This window comes from Dasypus novemcinctus, chromosome 12, assembly GCF_030445035.2.
Source record: "Dasypus novemcinctus isolate mDasNov1 chromosome 12, mDasNov1.1.hap2, whole genome shotgun sequence".
Classification (NCBI taxonomy): Eukaryota; Metazoa; Chordata; class Mammalia; order Cingulata; family Dasypodidae; genus Dasypus; species Dasypus novemcinctus.
Window position 1 is genome coordinate 14797764 of NC_080684.1, and position 19958 is coordinate 14817721.

The 19958-nt window shown below is 41.1% G+C and overlaps 1 protein-coding gene across 4 annotated transcripts in view; it reads right to left on the reverse strand.

The window, feature by feature from the left end:
• Positions 1-19958, reverse strand: part of SLC38A1 (solute carrier family 38 member 1) — a 67790-nt gene that overhangs the window by 27917 nt on the left and 19915 nt on the right. For all 4 annotated transcript variants that reach the window (XM_071218793.1, XM_058307861.2, XM_058307863.2 and 1 more), the window contains 2 exons: positions 18567-18642; positions 18161-18276 (listed from right to left, as the gene is read on the reverse strand). In XM_071218793.1, the coding sequence (XP_071074894.1) occupies positions 18161-18276; positions 18567-18642 (192 nt within the window). The remainder of the gene's footprint in view (positions 1-18160; positions 18277-18566; positions 18643-19958) is intronic.

The window sequence follows — 19958 nt, forward strand, 5'->3', positions numbered from 1 at the left end:
TGGAGGTCCCAGGTTCAGTTCCTGGTGCCTCCTAAAGACACAGCACACAGTACACAGCAAGTGCAAACAGTGAGGGGGTGGGGAGAAATAAATTAAAAAATTAAATAAATCTTTAGAAACACACACACACTATCTAATCCTTCCTAAGTCCAGTTAATACAGTATAAAACTTTACCATCCACAATCAAATGAGCAGAAAAATCTGTATAGAAAACTCCCTATGCTGGAGTAAAAGTGGCTTTTACTACCTATAACCGTCTCCCACTAAACCCACATCCCCCCACTCCTAAACTCACAGGCACCCATGTTCTTCAAGGCAGATTATCTACAGGGAAACTTAATATTTACAAGAAAATTTAACTCTTCAAAGGCAGAATTAGAGAAACTGCAGGAAACGTACTGTTTCCCGCCCCCCATCTTTCTCCAGCCTTCTTACCTTCCTTCTCCCCTCCCCGGTGGCCTCTACTCACCTGCACTTGCAGAACGCTTTCTCATTCAGTCATCCTATTTCTCTGCCAACTCTCCCTGCCCTCCCACCCCCGCCCCAGTTCCTCCTAAGGGAAATGTTTATATGAAGTGAGTAAAGGTCTGAAAACACTGCTGAAGAGAGTGTGGAGGACCCAGCTGAGGAGGGAGGCCATGAATTCCACGAGTGGCTGAAGGTCCGGTTCCAGAACTGGTCTGCCAGTGTGACAGAGAACCAGCCGAGAAAGGAAGTTTAGGGCACGGCAAAAGAGTGGTTTCACACGAGGTCCTGGGACATCTGAGCTGCACAGACCAGAGGTTCTTAATGAGGAGAAAAGACAAGTACAGAGAGAGTAACCGAGGACGGAGCCTGGAAGCAGAGGCAGCTGTGGTCAGAACCAGGAAGGCAGAGGTGGCATCCACATAAGGGATGCTTATGTGGAGAGAAAAGGGGACGCATGTATTTAATGAGAGCGCAAATGGAAGGAGACAGTGAGGAGAGAAGGGCAAGGGATTCTGAATCCCGCTGATCCATGTGAAAAAATATATTTTGAAAAATCCACAGTTATTTTTATATATAAATGAGTTTCCTACAACATTAATTAATTTTAGTGGGGCTTAAATTTAAAACTTTATTGATCATTAGTAAAAATAAAATTTATGATACTCTATGCCAGGCCCAAGCCAAGCACTTTTATTTTATTTTTTTTAGATCCTTTAAAATTTCTTTCAACAGCGTTTTGCAGTTTTTGGTGTACACATCTTGTACTTTTATGGTAAGTTGATTCCTAAGAATTTTATTCTTTTTAATGCAGTTGTAAATGGAATTGTTCCCTACTAGTATTAACTCCACCCAGGAATAGACTGATTTAGAGTTTACAAAGCCTTTCACATTTGAAGGTTATAACAATCCCGTTGGGTAGGTGTAATTACAATCCTTTCATAGATGAGAAAACAAGTGCTCAGAGAAGTTAAAAGGCTGGCCCAAATCATTCAGCCAGAAATGGAAATTCTGAGGTTCAAATTCAGGTCCTCTAACTGTGGTCCAATTCTCAGTCTTACAGCACGCCACATTGACCAATGGTGATCAACAGCAACTTTCCTCTTGACGTGTGGTGTGGAGTGAGAAGACAGACACTAGTGGGTCCAGCCCCAGTTCCGCCTCTCAGCTATCCAACCTCAGGGAAGTACAGGTGACCCAGAATAAAAGCAGGACTGAAATACCTGGATTTAAGTACCCGGCCCCTGGCAGGCATACGATCACTCTCCCCTTGACATGTGCCCTCTTGGGCACATCGTTATCTATATGCCACTGGAAATGACTTAAACAGCATTTTTATGTGTGTTCTGACATTTACTTAATGACATTCCTTGCTGCTGATACTGTTACAAAGCCTGAAACAAAAAAATCTTCAATGTCATATTAAGTATTTGAAATTATTCTCATAATTTGCATGATCATCAAAAAAGTCCTAGATATAAACCCAATCTGTATGTAGAGGTCAATCAAAATTTACATCTCTATCCTAGCACTTTTTAAAAAATGCTTCATTTACATGTAATACTATTACTTATCCCTATTTTGAAGATAAGAAAATTGACTCTCAGAGAGGTTAAGTATTTATGTAAGGTTATACAGTCAGTGTCAGAGCAATTAAATCTGGGTGGTCTGACTCCAAAGCCCTTATCCCCCATGCTATACTGTCTGCCACAATCAAATGTTCACAGAAGAACAATAGTGTAAAATAAAGGACTGAAGGGGAGTGGATGTGGCTCAAGCAATCAAGTGCCCGCCCACATGGGAGGTCCTGGTTTCAGTTCCCTGTGCCCCCTGAAAAAACAAAAACCAACTCAGGGGAGCCGACGTGGCTCAGTGTGGAGCACCATCTTCCAACAATCAAGGTCCCAGCTTCAATCCCTGGCCCATCCCCAGACCCCGGTACCTCAAAAAATACACACACACACACACACACACATAAAAGACCTAAGCACAAGACAAAAACCTCTAGGATGACATACATCAAAAATGTTAACAGAGCTTGTGTTTTAACTGTGAGGTGCTGGGTGAGTTCTTTCTGTTTTTTTATACTTTATTTCTTATTTCATGCATTTTCAAAATAGTCTTTAATAATTACCTAATATTTACATTAAAGAGCCTGAAGTGAAAAATATATAAAACATACATAAAAATATAAAGAATCATTCAAATGATAGCATTATTATTCTCACATTTCTTATTACCACAGGGTTGCATTTAAGTCCCAAGCTCATTTAAATAGTCCCTATTACATAAAGGAGCTCACAAAATACCCACGGAAAGGAGCAGAAACATAATATTTCAATCCCAAAGTGGACTTTCTAGTCACTAAATCCTGATTAAAATTTCAATATTCTGAAGGTTCAAGGACCAGGGCACCAGGATCTGGCAGCAAGGGATTATGTGTAGTACTCTCGAATTTTCCTGGGGATTAAAAGGATGGCTTTGAAAGGCTGGGAAAGGGAGCAGGTGGGGATAATTATTTGTACCACTTCTTTTCATGTGGGTAAATATCAATTCTTCGGTGCAAAGTTTCCCTTAAATTAACCTCACTGTTGGTTAGTTACTTTTATTTTGCCTAGAGAAAGAAATATGAATTGATTTGGTGTCCAAATCAAATAGTAACTAACTTAATCCTAAAAAGAAAGATACTGAAAAGAGGTATGCAGATAGAAATAGAATTGATCAGTGTAGCTGGTGCTTTGTGAGGTTAAAAATGCCAGGAGGTCTGAGTGTAAAAGAGGAAGCTGCACTGGTAGGACGGCCATGTGCTCCCCCACTTCCTGTTTTGCCTGCACTCGTGGGTAGACGGCTGTGGGTTTTGTGGGCTCTCCATTTTTAATTCTTGACACGTCCTCTTGTTCCTCTTCTTCCATTCCACAAGGACATGAGTTTTCCCTTCTCCTCAAACCTAGATCCTGGCCTTTATCATACGCTAAAGAGGAGAGGGACAGTCTAACTCCCAAGTGACTGAGGAAAACTGCATAAAACCACTGCAGTACAGGCACACAGTTCTTGGCGGATGTTTTGAGCTTTGGGCTTCTTTCATACTTCCCCACTCTGTTTCCCCGGGAAGGATGCACATTTAAGGAGAGATGGGAGGGCGAAGAGGAAGACATGGTGGACAGACACGTTCTCTCTTCCCACCGATCAGTGTCATCCTGGGCAAGTTATTTAAACGTGTGAGTCTTAATTTATCTCTAAAATGAAGGTGATAAATAGAGCTGGTATAAAAATCCAATGAAACAGTGTACAATTTATAAATATCTTCTTTTTTTAAACAACCCTTTAAAAAAGTAAAAATGATTCTTAGCTAGCAGGCCATACAAAAACAGGTTGTGGTGGCTTTGGCTGGCTGACCGTGATGTAGATTTAGATTACTGATAGCATGTGCCTGCCATAAGGTGAAATCTGTGGGTCCAGGAACAAAGCAAAACTAATAGGCCCACACAGGGACAGTTTTCCAATTGAATGAACCAACTCTTACTCCACAAGTAACAAAAGTTCAAGTTCACCTGGCAATCCAAGTTTCGAGAATGTACTTTTTTTTTAAGATTTTAAAAATTTATTTATTTCATTTCTGTCCCCTACTCCTCCCCCCACCCCAGTTGTCTGTTCTCTGCGTCTATTTGCTGTGTGTTCTTCTTTGTCCGCTTCTGTTCTTGTCAGCGGCACGGAATCTGTGTTTCTTTTTGTTGTATCATCTTGCTGGGTCAGCTCTCCGTGTGTGCAGTGCCATTCCTGGGCAGGCTGCACTTTCTTTCGCCCTGGGCAGCTCTCCTCGTGGGGCGCACTCCTTGCGCGTGGGGCTCCCCTACGCGGGGGACACCCCTGCGTGGCAGGGCACTCCTTGCGCGCATCAGCACTGCGCATGGGCCAGCTCCACACGGGTCAAGGAGGCCTGGGGCTTGAATCGCAGACCTCCCATGTGGTAGGCGGATGCCCTAACCACTGGGCCAAGCCCGCTTCCCTCGAGAACGTACTTAACCTGACCTACCATGCCGATACATAACTGACCTACTGGAAGCCTGACGATGAACAGAAAAGGCATTCTTTGCATCAAGAAGGTGAAGGAGGGAAGCGGATGTGGCTCAATTGACTGGGCTCCCGTCTACCATACAGGAGGCCCTGGGTTTGTGTCCCAGGGCCTCCTGGTGAAGGCAAGCTGGCCGGCGCCCGTGGAGAGCAGGCACAGCAAGATGACGCAACGAAGGGAGACAAGCAGACACAGAAGGAGGTGCAGTGAATGGACACGGAGCAGACAGCAAGCAAGTGGCAAGAGGTGGGATAAATAAATAATAAAAATAAATCTTTAAAAAAAAAAATTTGAAGGATGCCGTTAAGCTACAGACAGAGCAGCTGTGGTCCAGCATCGTGAGGTGGCCTCTTACCAGCCAAGAACAATACAGGGGTCACAGCTGTATCGTTGGGCAGCACCAAGCACTTGACACGACTCAGCATAGACAGGGCTGAGATAACTCAGCGCACACATCTTGCATGCCATGTGCACGCACACACTCCCACATCTCTGAGGCCAAGAGACCTGACTTCTTGGAACCCCTTATCAGGCACATCATAGATGACTCACAAATGCTCAACTTTTTAAAACAAGGGGTGGGACTCAGCTCCTACACACGCCAACTCTTTTGGTTTACAAGATAGGCACTCATTTTTAGCACAACAATAACCCCTTTCCCATTTCCCTATTTCTATAAAGCTTCTTAAGCCACTGAATTTCCAAAGGAGTTAAATGGCACTGCCACTGCCCTTTTTACATGTATTTCAGATGTTGGCAAGCCTGAATGTGCCATTTCTCCTCTTCCAGTATTATTATTTGCAAACGAGAGACTCTGATGCCAAGGATTTTTGCTGCCAGCTGAAGGACAACAATCTTTGCTTCAGATCATTTCTAAGGAACCATGACTATAATTCAAAGAATGTTAAAAACAAGTAACTGATTGACAAAATGGAAGACGAACATGGCTATACCCATGGACCTCCCAGGATCGCCCGGAAGAGCAGGGTTTCTTTATTGAGTTTCCCTGAACCAGCCCATTTTTGTATCATAAGATCCCATTTGGTCTCTTTTCTTAGAGGAAGCAAAGAACAGCCTGCTAAGGAGTGTAGGGAGAAAACTACTTAACACTTGGTAGAACTAACTTGGTAGTATTAGGTTGTCCATCTTTGTTACTATGTTGCTAAGAGTAAAATTATCATCTTGTGGTGCTATTCAAACTTTTTGGAATATACATATATATACATTAAAGCAATGACAGTTTAGGAACAAGCAGAGTATTTGCAATAGTGCACTATAAGCTCTCTCCAACTTAGCAGAACTGGCTGAAAAATATTTAGAGGCATCAGAGCTATGCTGAAGTAGTTAACAGTGTTTCTGTCTACCCTTCATTTAGTCTCAATTGTAAAACACTGTATTTAAAGAGAGAAGGGAACTGGTAGTCTGACTTTCGCTTACAAAGACCCTTGTTTTATAGACTTACCCTTACTGGCATAGCTATTTCTGGTTTGTAAGCACTGTAATGACAGAAAATAAAATGCTGCATCTTTTGGGAGTAGGATAATTATAAATGGTCCACAAAAGTTAAACAAAACAAACAACAAGAAAATCTAGAAGAATTCACCTACAACTGAAGCAAAGTGAAGGTAGTTGTGAATTGACAATGACAATCACTGTCCTTTTGCAAATAGCAGTTTAACAACAAATACCCTTTTGTAATGCAATATTAACCTCATACAGTATTTCCTAACAGTCCCTGAACTATTTTAAATTTTCAAGTGGAGGCAGCATGCCCAGGAAAGGAAATAATGGGTGGTGAGTCCCATGCTAACCTTGTGATTATAATTACATCCCCACAGCCTACTAAAATTTTGAGAGTGAATTTAAACTATCAGTTGATTTCTCCCTTCTGATAAGTTCGCAAGAATTACAAGAGCCATTGTTTTGCCCTAAAGCCTAGTTCCTGATTTTGCAATATCTAATCATTACATATTCATTTATTCCCTCATTTCAGTGAAGTATTTACCGAGAAACTGCTATATGCAAGCACTCTTCTGGATCTTGGTGAGGCAGAGGGTTGAATTTGAACAAGGAAGAATCAGACATTAATCCTGCCCTTATAGGACGAAAAATTCAATAGGGAAGGTGTGACAATTTGAGATTATTTTGTGAATACCCAAAGCAGAAGGATTATGTTTGTAAACTCATCTATTCTTCTGGGTGTGATACCTTTGATTATACTGGATTCAGTCGAGGGGCCCTTGATTAAACTACCTGTTAAGATTAGGGCTTTGATTCAACCCCATCGGTAAGGCCTGCCGAGGTTGAGTCCCCGCGCCCTTGGTGGGCCTGTATTAACAGACACGCCCTCAAGAAGGCACCAGGAAGAGAGAAGCTCTGACGCTTTTCATCCCGGGCCCCAGAGAGATGAGCCATTCACCTGCTAGTTTGCAGCTGACCTTGGGAAGAGAACAGAACAGCTGAGAAGGCGAGCCCTATGCCAGGAGAGAGAGGAAGCCCTGTGCCAGCCTGCAGCTGAGAGAGAGGAAGCCCCGAGGGGAAGGCTGAGCCTCGCAGAGGTCAGCGGCCATTTTGCTTCAACACGTGGCAACTGACTTTGGTGAGGAAGTAACCTTGAGCTGGACTCTTTAGGGCCTTGTCTTTTACTGCACATAAATATACTTTATAAAAGCCAACAGATTGCTGGTACTTTGCTTTGGCATCCCCTTGACAAACTAACACAGAAGACAAGACATTTGCTTAAAGAATGGAAGTGATATCAACTAAACTGAAAGGAAAAGGCAGGGACAGCCTCCCTTCCACGTGGGAGGATCAGAGAAACATTTCTGGAGAAGATACAAGAAGGGCAGGATTCAGGAGCATGGTGCTTAAACCTGGGTTGGGGTGGGGTGGTAGACAGGTAGAGGAGACAGGCACAGGTGCATGGGGGCTCTACGGAAAAGCGGGCAGTTAGTGAGGCTGAAGCAGAGGCCATCTGTGGGGAAACAAGTTTGAAAAGATCATTTAGAACGTGTGGCACAGCAATGATTCTTCATTCTAGCCACTTAGTCTAAAGATCTACACTGAAAATATTTTCTTTCCTCAAGTTTTCCATAGGTAAGCGGAAAAGAAAAAAAGTCTTATTGCACTGGTTTTAAGTTCTCTAAAAATAGTTTTACAACTATTTTTTCCCCTGAAAAGCACACATGTTTTAGTTAGCCAAAGGGCTGCCAATGCAAAGTACCACAAATGTGTTGGTTTTATAATGGGGATTTATTTGGGGTAAAAGCTTACAGTTCCAAGACCAGGAAATGTTCATCTTGAGGCATCAGCAGAGATGCTTTCTCATCAAAGTCAGCTACTGTTGATCCTGGTATAACTGCCATATGGTGAAGCAAGATGGCCGCCATCTCTGTGGAGGTCTCTGCCTGCCCTCCAGAAGCTACCATCTCTTGGAGCTCAGCTGTGGGCAACCAGGCATAGGGCTCATCTCTTAGGGCTTCCCTCTTTTTTTGTGGGTACAACTGGGGTCTTTTTTCCTCACATGGCAGAACCAAACAACACAGCTCCCTTTTTCCTGTGTTGGTCATGTGAATCCATTTATATCGGACCCAGCAAGGGGGAGAGGACTCAACTTGAGTCATGTGTGTCTAATGTACTTCAATCAAAAGCCCTAAAGCAATATCACCAAGTAATATAATCAAAGTCCTCTCAACTGAATTCAATGCAATCAAAAGGTATCACACCCAGAAGAATAGATTGATTTACAAATATAACCTTTCTCTTTTGGGGATTCATTAAATGATCTCAAACTGCCACACTCCACCCTCTGAATTCCAAGGAGACATGTCTTTCCATATGCAAAATACATTCATTATATTACAGTATTTCAAAAGTATTAAATCATTTCAGTAGCAATGCTAAGTACAAAATCACATAAAAATCAATTACAGGCATAGTCTGTCTTGGGTCAAAAGTCCCCTCTGGTTATAGACCTGTGAAACGTACAAGTTATCTGCTTCCAATATATAAAGGAGGGACATACACAGGATAAATATTTGCATTACCATAAGGAGAATTTGGGAGGGAAACAATGTGTTATTGGTCCTCAACAGGTCTGCAAACCTGCAGGATATACTCCATTAGAATTCAAAGTTTGATAGCCATCATTAGAATGATGTTTCCTTCCCTGCAGGGCCTCCTGGGGCCTCATGGGGCTTGTAAAATGGTCATTTTCTCAGTTCCATCATCAGCAAACATCTGGGTGGTAACTGAGCTCCAGACTTCACCCTCTAAGAACATTGGGGTGATGGCCACACTTTTCTCAGTCTCTGGGAGACAGTCTCAACCCCTCTTAGCACAGTGAGATGGTGGAAGCATTCTCCCTAATCTCGGGCGTACAGAGCAGGGGGTGGTGACCTAATTCTCCCTAATCTACGAGGACCAGCCCCAACACCTTCAAAGCACGGGGGTGGCAAATTAACCCTCCCCAACCACTGGGGGATGTGCTCCACCTTCTCTTTACTCTGGGGCAGCCAAACTCTCCCTGATAAATGGGCTAGAACATCTACCCTCTTCAAATGCCAAGGCAAACTCACCCTCTCCATACACAAAGGTGGGGTCTCTCTCTTGGCCCAAAGAGATGTCTTAATTCCAGACCTCACTTCCATGGTTTTCCTCTTGAAGCCATTTTCCCTTCAATCCCTTCCCCCCTGTATCTTTTAGTCTGGGCTGACAGTGGTTTCATTCATACAGATCTTGCAAAAAGCTTGTTGGTTTGGCATGAAGGAAACAGGGGCCCAAACCTTCTGACAGCCCTTCCTGGATAACTGCATTTCCAATCCTGACCTACAAGATCCAAGTTTGGTTAAGTCTTCACATGGGCCACTATTCTCTGGGGGCCTGTTTTCCAGAAGCTTGGAATTTCCATGATGTCTCTGGCTTCTTTGTGCCCAGGAATTCAGTTCTAAATTTATCTCTTTCTTCTCGCATTTTGCTATAAGCTGCAAGAAGCCAGGCCACATTTTCCACATTTACCTTGGAAATCTCCTCAGCTAAAGGTCCAAGCTTGTCATTTTCAAATTCTGCCTTCCATCTAACATCAGGAGTCAATTTTGCTAAGTTCTCTGCAACTGTAAAACACAGATCGCCTTTCCCCCAGTTTCAAAAATAGTTTCATCATTTCCTTCTAAGGCCTCACCAGAAATAACTTTAAGGTTCATATTCCTACTAACAGTCTCTTAAAGCAATCTAGGCTTTTTCTGTCAAGCATCTCACAATTCCACCAAACTCTTACCCAATTTTTAACACCATCTGAACATTTTTGGTAACTGCAAGCAGCACAGCCCCACTCTCTCAGTACCAATTTCTGTTTTGGTTTGCCAAATGGTTGCTGATGCAAAGTACCAGAAATGCATTGGATTTTATAATGGGATTTATTTGGGGTAAAAGCTTACTATTCTGAGACCATGAAATGTCCAACTTGAGGCATCAGGAAAGATGTTTTATCACCAAAGTCAGTTACTGTTGATCCTAGCGTTGTCGCCACATGGTGAAGCAAGATGGCTGCCCATCTCTGCAGATGTCTCTGCCTTCCCCTCTAGAAGCTACCATCTTTTGGAGCTCAGCTGTGAGCCACCAGACATAGGGGTCATCTCTTAGGGCTTCTCTCCATGCAGGTCAGCTGTGGGCACAACTGGAGTCTTTTTTCTCATATGGCTGAATCAAACATGACAGTTCCTTTTTCCTGTGTCTGTTTCATGTGAGTCAGTTTATATCAGACCCAGCAAGGGGGAGGTAACTCAACCTGAGCTATGCCTCACTGATGCAGTCCAGTCAAAGCCCTAAAGCAATCTCATCAAGTAATCTAATCATAGCACCTCAACTAAATTCAATGCTTAACTTTGATACAATATTCAACTTGTTTTCATGTAATAACATTCCTAAGCAATTTTTCCTTAACAGTCTTTTTTCTCAAATGGCAGAATCAAAGTCTATTTTATTCTTTTAAATAGTTGTCCAATATTCTATTTTATGAAAATACTATGATTATTTAACCAGTTTCCTATTAATGGAGTTTGTGTTGTTTGACTTAGCAATGCTTTGGTATTTAAAATTTTTAATAACAACAAAATGTTGTTTAATCCTTGAAAGGAATTATCTTCCAGGACTTCTGCAGACAGTGGGAAACCTTACATCACACATGAGGGAAAGTCAGGCAGTCAACACGACAAATATGAAGCAGTCCAGAATGTTTAATTTTTAAAAACTGCTGGGATCAGGAACTTGACCACCCCCATATCTACAATTTGATTCACTTGACATTGCAACACTATTTTCATTACAGTAGAGGGGATGGTTCTTGCTGGAACAATAGCAAAACAATTCAGGAATACTGACTGTTTCGACAAGGTTATTTTAAAGCTAAGTTTATTTTAAACTGGACAGTAAAAAATAAATATTAACTTTCAAGTATCCATTGGTAAGAATAAATTTTCTTTCATGATACACATTAACGATGCAACTTTGGTTTCTGAAGAAGGCAGGATAGTGCTGTTAGACCACACTGGTTCTAGAGTCAAGCAAACTTGAGTGCAAACCTGTCTCTCCTCTCTAGCTAGTGACCACTGGTAAGTTATTAAGTCTCAGGCACTTCATCTTTAAAATAGGGCTACCACCTATCTCATAATGTCGTTGTTGGGGATTAAATGAGCTAATGTGGTTGCCATTCTATAAATTTCAATCATTATTTAGTGACTACCTAATAATAACAGGAATACTTTAGTGAACATTTAGTGCTTATTGTGCTCTCTCTCTTTCTATCCCACATACACACAGCAGCCCTCTGAAGTTGGCAGTATTCAAAAAAAAAGTGTTCTTGCATGCTGGTTTTCAAAATTTGATTTTAGACACATTATTTTTCTTATTCTCACAATCAAAACCCAAGTTATATAGAAAATGAGAAATAAGACTGAAAAAGATCTGGAATTCCAATCAACCAAAATAAAATTGTAAAAAAAAAAACTGTTCTATACAAATTGTAATGTTTCACAATTAACATTTCAAAGATATTGCTTACAAACTCCATGTTCATGATAAATTATGACCTCTCTTAGGGCTTTCATTACTTTCCTGAAGTGATATGAATTATGCTCTCTATTTTTATGGTTTTAAAATTAAGGGTTACATGATTAAAATAATAAATGTTTAGAAGATGTGGAAAAATATGAAACATTTAATTCTTTTGTCCAATTCTTCACCGTGTAATAAACATCTCATTTACCTACCATAATGAGGAGATGAAATACACCAAGGAGATTAATTTTCTATAAAATGTATGCCTTCAGTGGAAATCTTTAGAAAATGTGACTGTTCTGTTTGGGACTGGGATGGGGGAGATGGTAATGTGAAAAAAAAACACCTCACCACTCTTCCATGTTGATATTTATTTTTATTCCTACTTTTGCTATGATAGTGGTAAGGGGAGGCTTTGTGAAAAGACTAGAGATGGAAGAGGAAGTAACTGTGGCAGGTGAGTTCTTCCATAGCCATTCCCTTTTCTTTGGATCCCCAACCTAGGAAAACTCAGTTTAACTGGCAAGCTTTACTCTGCAGTACTTGCACCTCAAGCACAGCCCCCAAACTGTTGGCCCCATTCTGTTTTTGACATAGAATTCATACCGTCGAAACAATGGTAGACTCTGAGTCCCTATTAGCATATTTCCTGTTCCTCAGAAGAAATGATAAAGTCTCTGAATTCAAGAAAAGACAAAACCTAACAGTGATTCTTACAAAAGGGTAGAACTCACCGAACCTGATTGAATTAGATGCCCTTATGATCAGGCGGGAGGAAAAATAAAAGGACTCCAAGTCATCCAGGAAAAAGAAATCATCCCAACAAGTTTCCAGATGACTCCAGCAAGGCGCTCTGCACCCAGCCTCAGTGAGACACGGAGGAGCCTTCCCGGTTGCTTTTCTAAAGAAGCCTGGACTGTCTTGGACTCCTTCTCTGTGTTGGCCAATAAGAGTCTGGAACAGGGCCCTGGACCAGATGAAAGATCTTGATCCTGCCAACTGCTTCTTGGCTTTGAGCAGCTGGAGGAGAAGCTGGTGTTAAAGCAGTCACAGACTGAGCCCGTGCTCTGCGGTAGGAGAATTCTCTATCTTGTGAAAATCTCATAGGTTTGAGTCTCCAAACTACCTTCATGAATTTTCACCTGAAGACTGGGTGTGTAGACTTTCTATTAACACTAAATCTTACAAATAACTAAATGATCTAGAATAGTTCCAGCCGTGGGGAAGTCTTCCTTCAACTATAAAAGTCAAGTTGATCCAATTCTTTGCTTCAGTCAGAAACTAAAGAGCCATGAGATAGAAGATCAATTATCTTTGAACCTCTACAATTAAAAATCAATCACATTCTAGGAATGGTAGGTTGAATACAAGAATTTACTCTTGCTCCCTCCTGATATCCTGGTAAAACAACACTAAAGAGATTCTTTTTTTAGAGGCATAAAGCTGCTAGGATAAGAAGAACTTGAGAGGAAAGAAAGATTTTAAAGTAGACAGTGCCAAATCTTAAATTGGTAGCAAAGAAAGCCACCAACACAACACACACCACAGAATCCCCAAAAGGTACCGATGGCACACCTGGAAGTCGGGGAGAGTGGGGAGGGTTAACTAAAATACAGAGGATCTGTTGGACTTCTTTTAAGAAATAGTGCGAGTCCCCAGACCAGGCTCATGCTCCACATGGCTGAGCGATCACTCCTCGCTCATCGTGTCAAACGTCTGGAGATACAGTCTCTGGATGTAGGAAGGAGACACAGTTTGGGGGAACTGGGTGAACACACGCATGCTGAGATGCTCTCTCCACCCGGCGCCCGGCCCTCTTCCCCGGCTCGATGCCAAGAGAGACGGCGGCCAGGCTCCCACCTTCCAGACCAGGGCTTGCAGGAGCGTCTCTGGGTGATCTGAATGGCCTAAAAGGAGAGCCCTCGAGAAACTGAGGCAGGCTAGTGTTGCTTCCTTTTCTAAACGGCTAATGAGAGCACCCCAAGTGAAGCTCCCTGTAACAAGCCAGGTTCAGCCGTGCTTTTCCCCACTCCTGACCATAGGCAGACAAGCAAAGACACCTGACGTCTGAAGAAAGCTTCTCATAGGAAAGACAAAGTACAAAAATCAGCTTGCAAGGACAAATCACACCAGAGAGACACAATCAACGAAATACAGATCGTGGGATACTATAGGACAAATGGCTTCGTTTTTTCAAAAAAATAAATTGTATGGAAAAAGAAAGAGAGAGAGATAAATGGGGGAAACAATAAAAGTTACAAGACATTATCAGTCAATTGCACTGTATGGACCTTTATTTCAGTATTGATTTGAACAATCCAATAGTTTAAAAATTCATGAGATAATCAAAGCAACTGAAATAGTGGTCAAATACCTGATGATACTACGGAATTGTTAAAGTTTTAGGTATAACAATATTATGGCTATGTTTTAAGTATCCTTATATTTTAAAGATACAGTTGCACCTCATTCAGATTCTCTAATTGAAAATTGGCCCAGTCACTAAAATTTATTTGGAACTCCAAAATCAATTCTCATAGCGCTTTTATGTCATTCAGAGACAAGTCCAGAGAGAGAAAAATGGGCACCACCCAATATGCCCATTCCCAGCTGAGGTTGAACAAGATGATGCTCTGCCTTCCTGAACAGCTCTCAAAATGTAGTATCCTTATCACAGTATATTTAGTGCCACTTTTTTAGTATTTTTGTTGGTGATTTCACTGTTTAAAATGGCCGCCAGGTGCAGTGCTGAAGTGTCAAGTGTTCCTAAGTACAAGAAGGCCATGTGCTGTGCCTTACTAACAAACTGCAAGTGTTAGAGAACTTCATTCAGGCATGAATTGTACAGTCACTGGACAGGAGCTCAGTGTTAATGAATCAACAATACATTTCAAATAAGGTGTCTTTAAACAGTAACACACATAAAATAAGGTAATGTATTGATCAGATAACGAAAATCTTGTGACCAGAAACTCATAGCAACCTAACTCTACATTTACCCTAAGAGCAATGGTTTAGTAGTTGCTAATTCAGTGTTCCCAGAAACTTAACAGAATATAACTACTGTGAATAAGGAGAATTCACTGTAAATACTGAAATATTTATGGATGAAATGATATGATAGCTGGGATTTGCTTCAAATCTTGAAGTAGAAGATTGATTAAATAAGTCTGACCTTGGGTTGAAGGGAATATAGGAGTTTTATACTATTCTCTCTACTTTTATGTATGTTTCAAATTTTCCATATTGAAGAAAAACTGCCATTACAATTCTCAAAGAAGACACTGAAATCAAAAAACAGGAACAAAGCATATGAAAAATGAGCACACAGAATTATAAAGAGCTCTTGCAAATGAAAAAATCATAACCGAAATGAAATATTCAAGGAAGAGTGGGGGGTGGGGGGGAAAGGACACATCACGGGAAGAATAGTGATATAGTAAAGTTATAGAAATGAAAATCAAGATTTAAAAATCAGAGTAGTCCTCTGGAAGGTCCAAAATCTGGTGTGTCTCAGAAAGAGAGAAGAGTGAAAAGGAAGGAATTCATCACAATAACATAAGAACATTCCCCAGAACGGAAGGCCTTGAGTTTCTAAAAGCAAAGGAACCATCAACTGCCTGACACAATGGATGAAAACAAGCCCACATCAAGTCACATCACTGAAATTTCAGGAAATTGAGAACAAATACATTGGTAAATTTCTAGGAAAACAAAACAAAACAACAACCAAAAAAACTCAAAACAAACCGAAAAATACCAAACTGGCTATTTATAAAGGACCAAGAATTGAAGGCATATGGAACTTTACAACAGAAAAAGCTAGAAGACAATAGAGTTGGAAAGCAGATTTGGCTCAATGGATAAAGGGCCTGCCTACCACATGGGAGGTCCAGGGTTCAAACCCAGGGCCTCCCGACCCGTGTGATGAGCCTGCCCTTGTGCAGTGCTGATGTGTGCAAGGGTGTCCCCCATGTAGGAGAGCCCCATGCGCAAGGAGTGCGCCCCGTAAGGAGAGCCGCCCAGCGCAAAAAAAGTGCAGCCTGCCCAGGAGTGACGCCGCAGATGTGGAGAGCTGACGCAGCAGATGATGCAATAAAAAGAGACACAGATTCCCATGCCACTGACAAAATACAAGTGGAAACAGAAGAACACACAGCGAATGGACACAGAAAGCAGAGAACTGGTGGGGGGAAGGGAAGAGAAATAAATCCTAAAAAAAAAAAAAAAAGAAGACAATGGAGCAACACCTTCAAAATTATGGAGGAAATCTACAATATGGAATTCTATACCCAGCCAAACTATCAATCAAAGGTGAGGGTAGAATAAAAACATTTTCAGACATGAAAGTCTCAAAATATTTCTTTCCATTCATCATATCTTAGTGAAAAAAGCAAGGAAACAAATCCAGAAGGAAGAAGATTTGGAATACAGGAAACAAATGATCTAGTACAGAAGAGAAATGTAGGGAATTTCCAGATGTTAACTAAGGGAGCTTCTAAAATAAAGGTCTACTCTCAATACCTCAGTTCCCTTATCTGTAAAACAGAGAACTAACAATAGTACCTTCTTCATAAAGCTGTTGTAAGGATTAGGCATACAACACTTAGAGTAGTACTTGGAACAAAGTAGAGCTACAAGAGTTGTTATCATCATCAAAGAATTGCCTCTACACCCTTATCATATGATTTGGTGTATTACAATAACAAAAAAGGAAGGACAGGATGGGACAGAGGGAATACAGATTACTGAACTGAAAACATTTGCTTTGGATGACTGAAAATAGTCACAGAATCCTGGGGTTTTGGAGCTGAGTTCTGAGATATTTTTTTTTAGTGCAGTTTCCTTGTTTTAATGATGAAGAAATTAAAGCTCAGAGTGTCCAAGTAACTTGCTTAAGACTTCAAAGCAATTTAGAAGCCAAGTTGGCAGGGAGGGGGAGGAAGAGGTGTGACATGGGGCATTTTTGGGACTTGGGAGTTGTCCTGAATGATATTGCAGAGACAGATGCAGGACATTGTATATCCTGCCATAACCCACTGGATGGACTGGGGGACAGTGTGAACTAAGTGTAAACTGTAAACCATGCTGCGTAGCAGTGCTCCAAAATGTACTCATCAAATGCAATGAGCGTGCCTCACTGATGAAAGGGGATGTTGATGTGGGGCAACTGGGGGAGGGGGTGGGTGGTGGGGAATGGGGTCTATGGGAACCTCTTATGTTTTTTAACATAACATTTTGTGTGATCTATTTATCTTTTTTAAAAAAAGAAGCCAAGTTGGAACTAGCACGCGGGTCTTATTTCAAAGCACTGATTATCAGAAATATATCTCTCCAGCTACCTCTGGGGTGTCCTCTGAGGGTCAGAGTTTCTCAGCCCCCAAAAAACCACCACAGAAATAAGCTGTCCAAAGCTGTCCTTTTACCATAAAACCTGGCACTTGGTTCAAGAAACACAGAAGGAAAGATCCACTCAGGGCCATAAAGCAAAGTTATCCTTGGAGTTACTAAATCAGATTGGCAATCAAGAACTCAACATAACACATTCACTGCCCTTCAGAGAGTATTTTAATTCTAGGATTTGCATACCTAGGAAGGACACCTTTAGTGGGTTTACAGGCAGAAGTAAGACTCTCAATCCTAAGGGCTATGGACCAATATGGAGCAGCATAGATGGGGCAGCAAGGGGAGGTGTGGACTCTTGGGGAATAAAATAGGCAGCAGTGCACCTACTTTTTGTCTAAAGCAATATGCACTATCTCTAGGATTAGAAGCCATCTTGGTTGCTGCATCCAAGAAGTGATGCTCCTGTCAAAACACGTGGCAAGAGGACTGTTGAGCCATGTCAGCGAAGAACATAGAGTCAAGGGAAAAAAGACAAGTTCCTGGAAGAGAAGGATTTCCCCCTGCCCTCACTCAGGCCTCGTTGAGCATCATTTGCACTCCTCTGAGCTTAGAAAGAAAAATCAGCCTTGGTGAGAGCTTTCCTGTTATGAATTCTGTGATCTGTCTTAGTCTTATTCTAACTAAAAACAGACCCTATGTACATTTGCTGAAAGTCCCGTTCAACAGTTTGAAATGAACTTATTTAAAAATAAATTTGCTTTTTAAATCTTCTTTTTTCCTGTATCTCAGAGGAAAAGTACATGCTAATTTCTCATCTTCAAAAGCCTGAAAATTTCTGTTTCTCGAATATTTATTGCAAACTTGTAATTACCTCCACAACCGCCCAAATACCAAAGTGGTGACGGGCTGGATTAAATACCTCTTAATATTTTGGCACTTTAGCAGAGACAAAGTGATAGGTAAAGAGCCACAAACATTATAAATGCTATTTTCAAATGTTTTAATCCTTTTTAGAATGCTAATTTCAATATTTTTGATTAATAAAACTGTTTCTCCTTCCCCTTTCTTGTAAGCATCAGGAACATTCTGGAAAATCACTTTCAAACGATACCAAAGTGTATACCAGAAATAAAAACTATTTCAAAATATTTCTAATTTCTTCAGACTGAAACATACAGAAAATGCAGTTTAAAAAGTGAAAGTACTTTAATGTCAATACTCACAGAAAAAGTAGGATTCCGGTGTTTGCCAGGGCAAAGGCAAGTCCCAAAATCCCACTGCCCATAATGGCGTTGCTTAGGTTAAAAACAGACATGCCTAAGGAGGTTGTTCCTGGAATCTGAACAAAGAAACAGACATTTACACTAAGCAAAACCATCCCCCCAAAAGTCCAAGCCAAATCCTTTAAAGCACCATTAGGCACCAACATGGAAACAAAATTCAAGAAATGCTTCCTTAGTGGTCTAGTTATTTTCTTAATGGGTTTCAGGAGAAAATACATATGCTATGAAGAATATCCTGGTTAATATACACAGCTATGCTTTGGTCCTAGTGCTACATGAATTAAAAACATCTGTCCCAACTGATGTGACTTTAATTATAATTATATTTTATTATAATGACACTTACATATTCATCACATTTCTTTTTTTCCAAATGGCTGTTTGTGAGACTTCTTCTACTTTCACGATCAGAAATAAACTTGCTGTAAAGACATGTATAATACATTTAACTCATGATAATGATTTGAAGCTTAACATCATGACTAAGTGATTCATTACTTACCAAAACATAGTACGCATGAAAAGTTACCACTAAGTTCCCTAAGGATTTAGGGTCCTATTCAAAATCCCCTCCCACGTTATTCTGTATGCCAATACTAATTAATTATCTACATACTTATTTTTTTAAATGAACTATAAAGGCTCCAAGGACAGGTACTTTGCCTCATTCATGCTTATATCCCTCACTCTATCTAGTACAAAACAACGTGAATAGTAGATGCTCATCTTGAGATGAAATGAGAGAGAACCAGAAGTCGAAATCACTTTAATGATAAATTAAAACAATATATACCATGTAAGTTAACTGTTACAAGTTTTCCTCTAATTGGAAAATTAGATAATGTCAAGATATTTTTCTTAAAATACTGGAAGTAAAGCTCCTCCTGCACTCGCACTTCAGTAAAAAAAATTACCAAGTAGGAATTCCCTTTCCTCTGTAAAAAAGAAAACAACTGTCTCTACATGAAACATTGATTCGGCACCTGCTATATGCACGTTACAAGGACAGGTGAGGCGGAAGATATGGGACTATGTAATGCAGGCTCTAGGCAGGGAGTTCAGGCCGGGAGCTGGCGATGCGGGGCGGCAGGGATGGCATATGGCTGTGGATAGGGTCAGAGCCAGGGATTTATGAAAGCATGGCATTTAGAACCTGAATTCAAATCCTCTCCAGTGCCGAGGGCCTGAGTTTTCTCATCTGTGAAATCGGAGCAATACTACTGCATTATCTCACAGTACGACGGGAAGAATTAAATGAGAGCTCGCGTAGGGCATCGGTGCCTGGCTCAGAGGAAGAGCAGTGGATTTTTGTTAGTCATGACTCTCCGCAGAGGACACGTAACTTGAGTGGGAAAGGAAAAGCTCAGCCAGGCCAAGGGGAGTCAATTATGTGCAAATATATGGAAATAGGGATTAAAAATGCTCTAAGAACCACCAAAGACATCCAATAGGGTTAACGTCAGAATTTGTACGGCTGCAATGTCTAGGTTTAAAACACTCCCCATTTAAAAAAAAAACACCAAAACTGTCGTTTTCTGGCAATGACTGGTTTGGCCCTTCTTTTGGCTCTTTTTAAATCCTTTCCACAGAACTGAGGTCCCCAGGTTGCGGCAGGAGAGTGGTGGGAGAAAGCACCCTTGCCCCTCACACGGAGCCTGACGAAAGGTGAGTGCTGGGATTTTCCAAAATGAGGTTGACTCATATTTTAGTGCTGCTGTTTAATAAAAGACCGCACTTC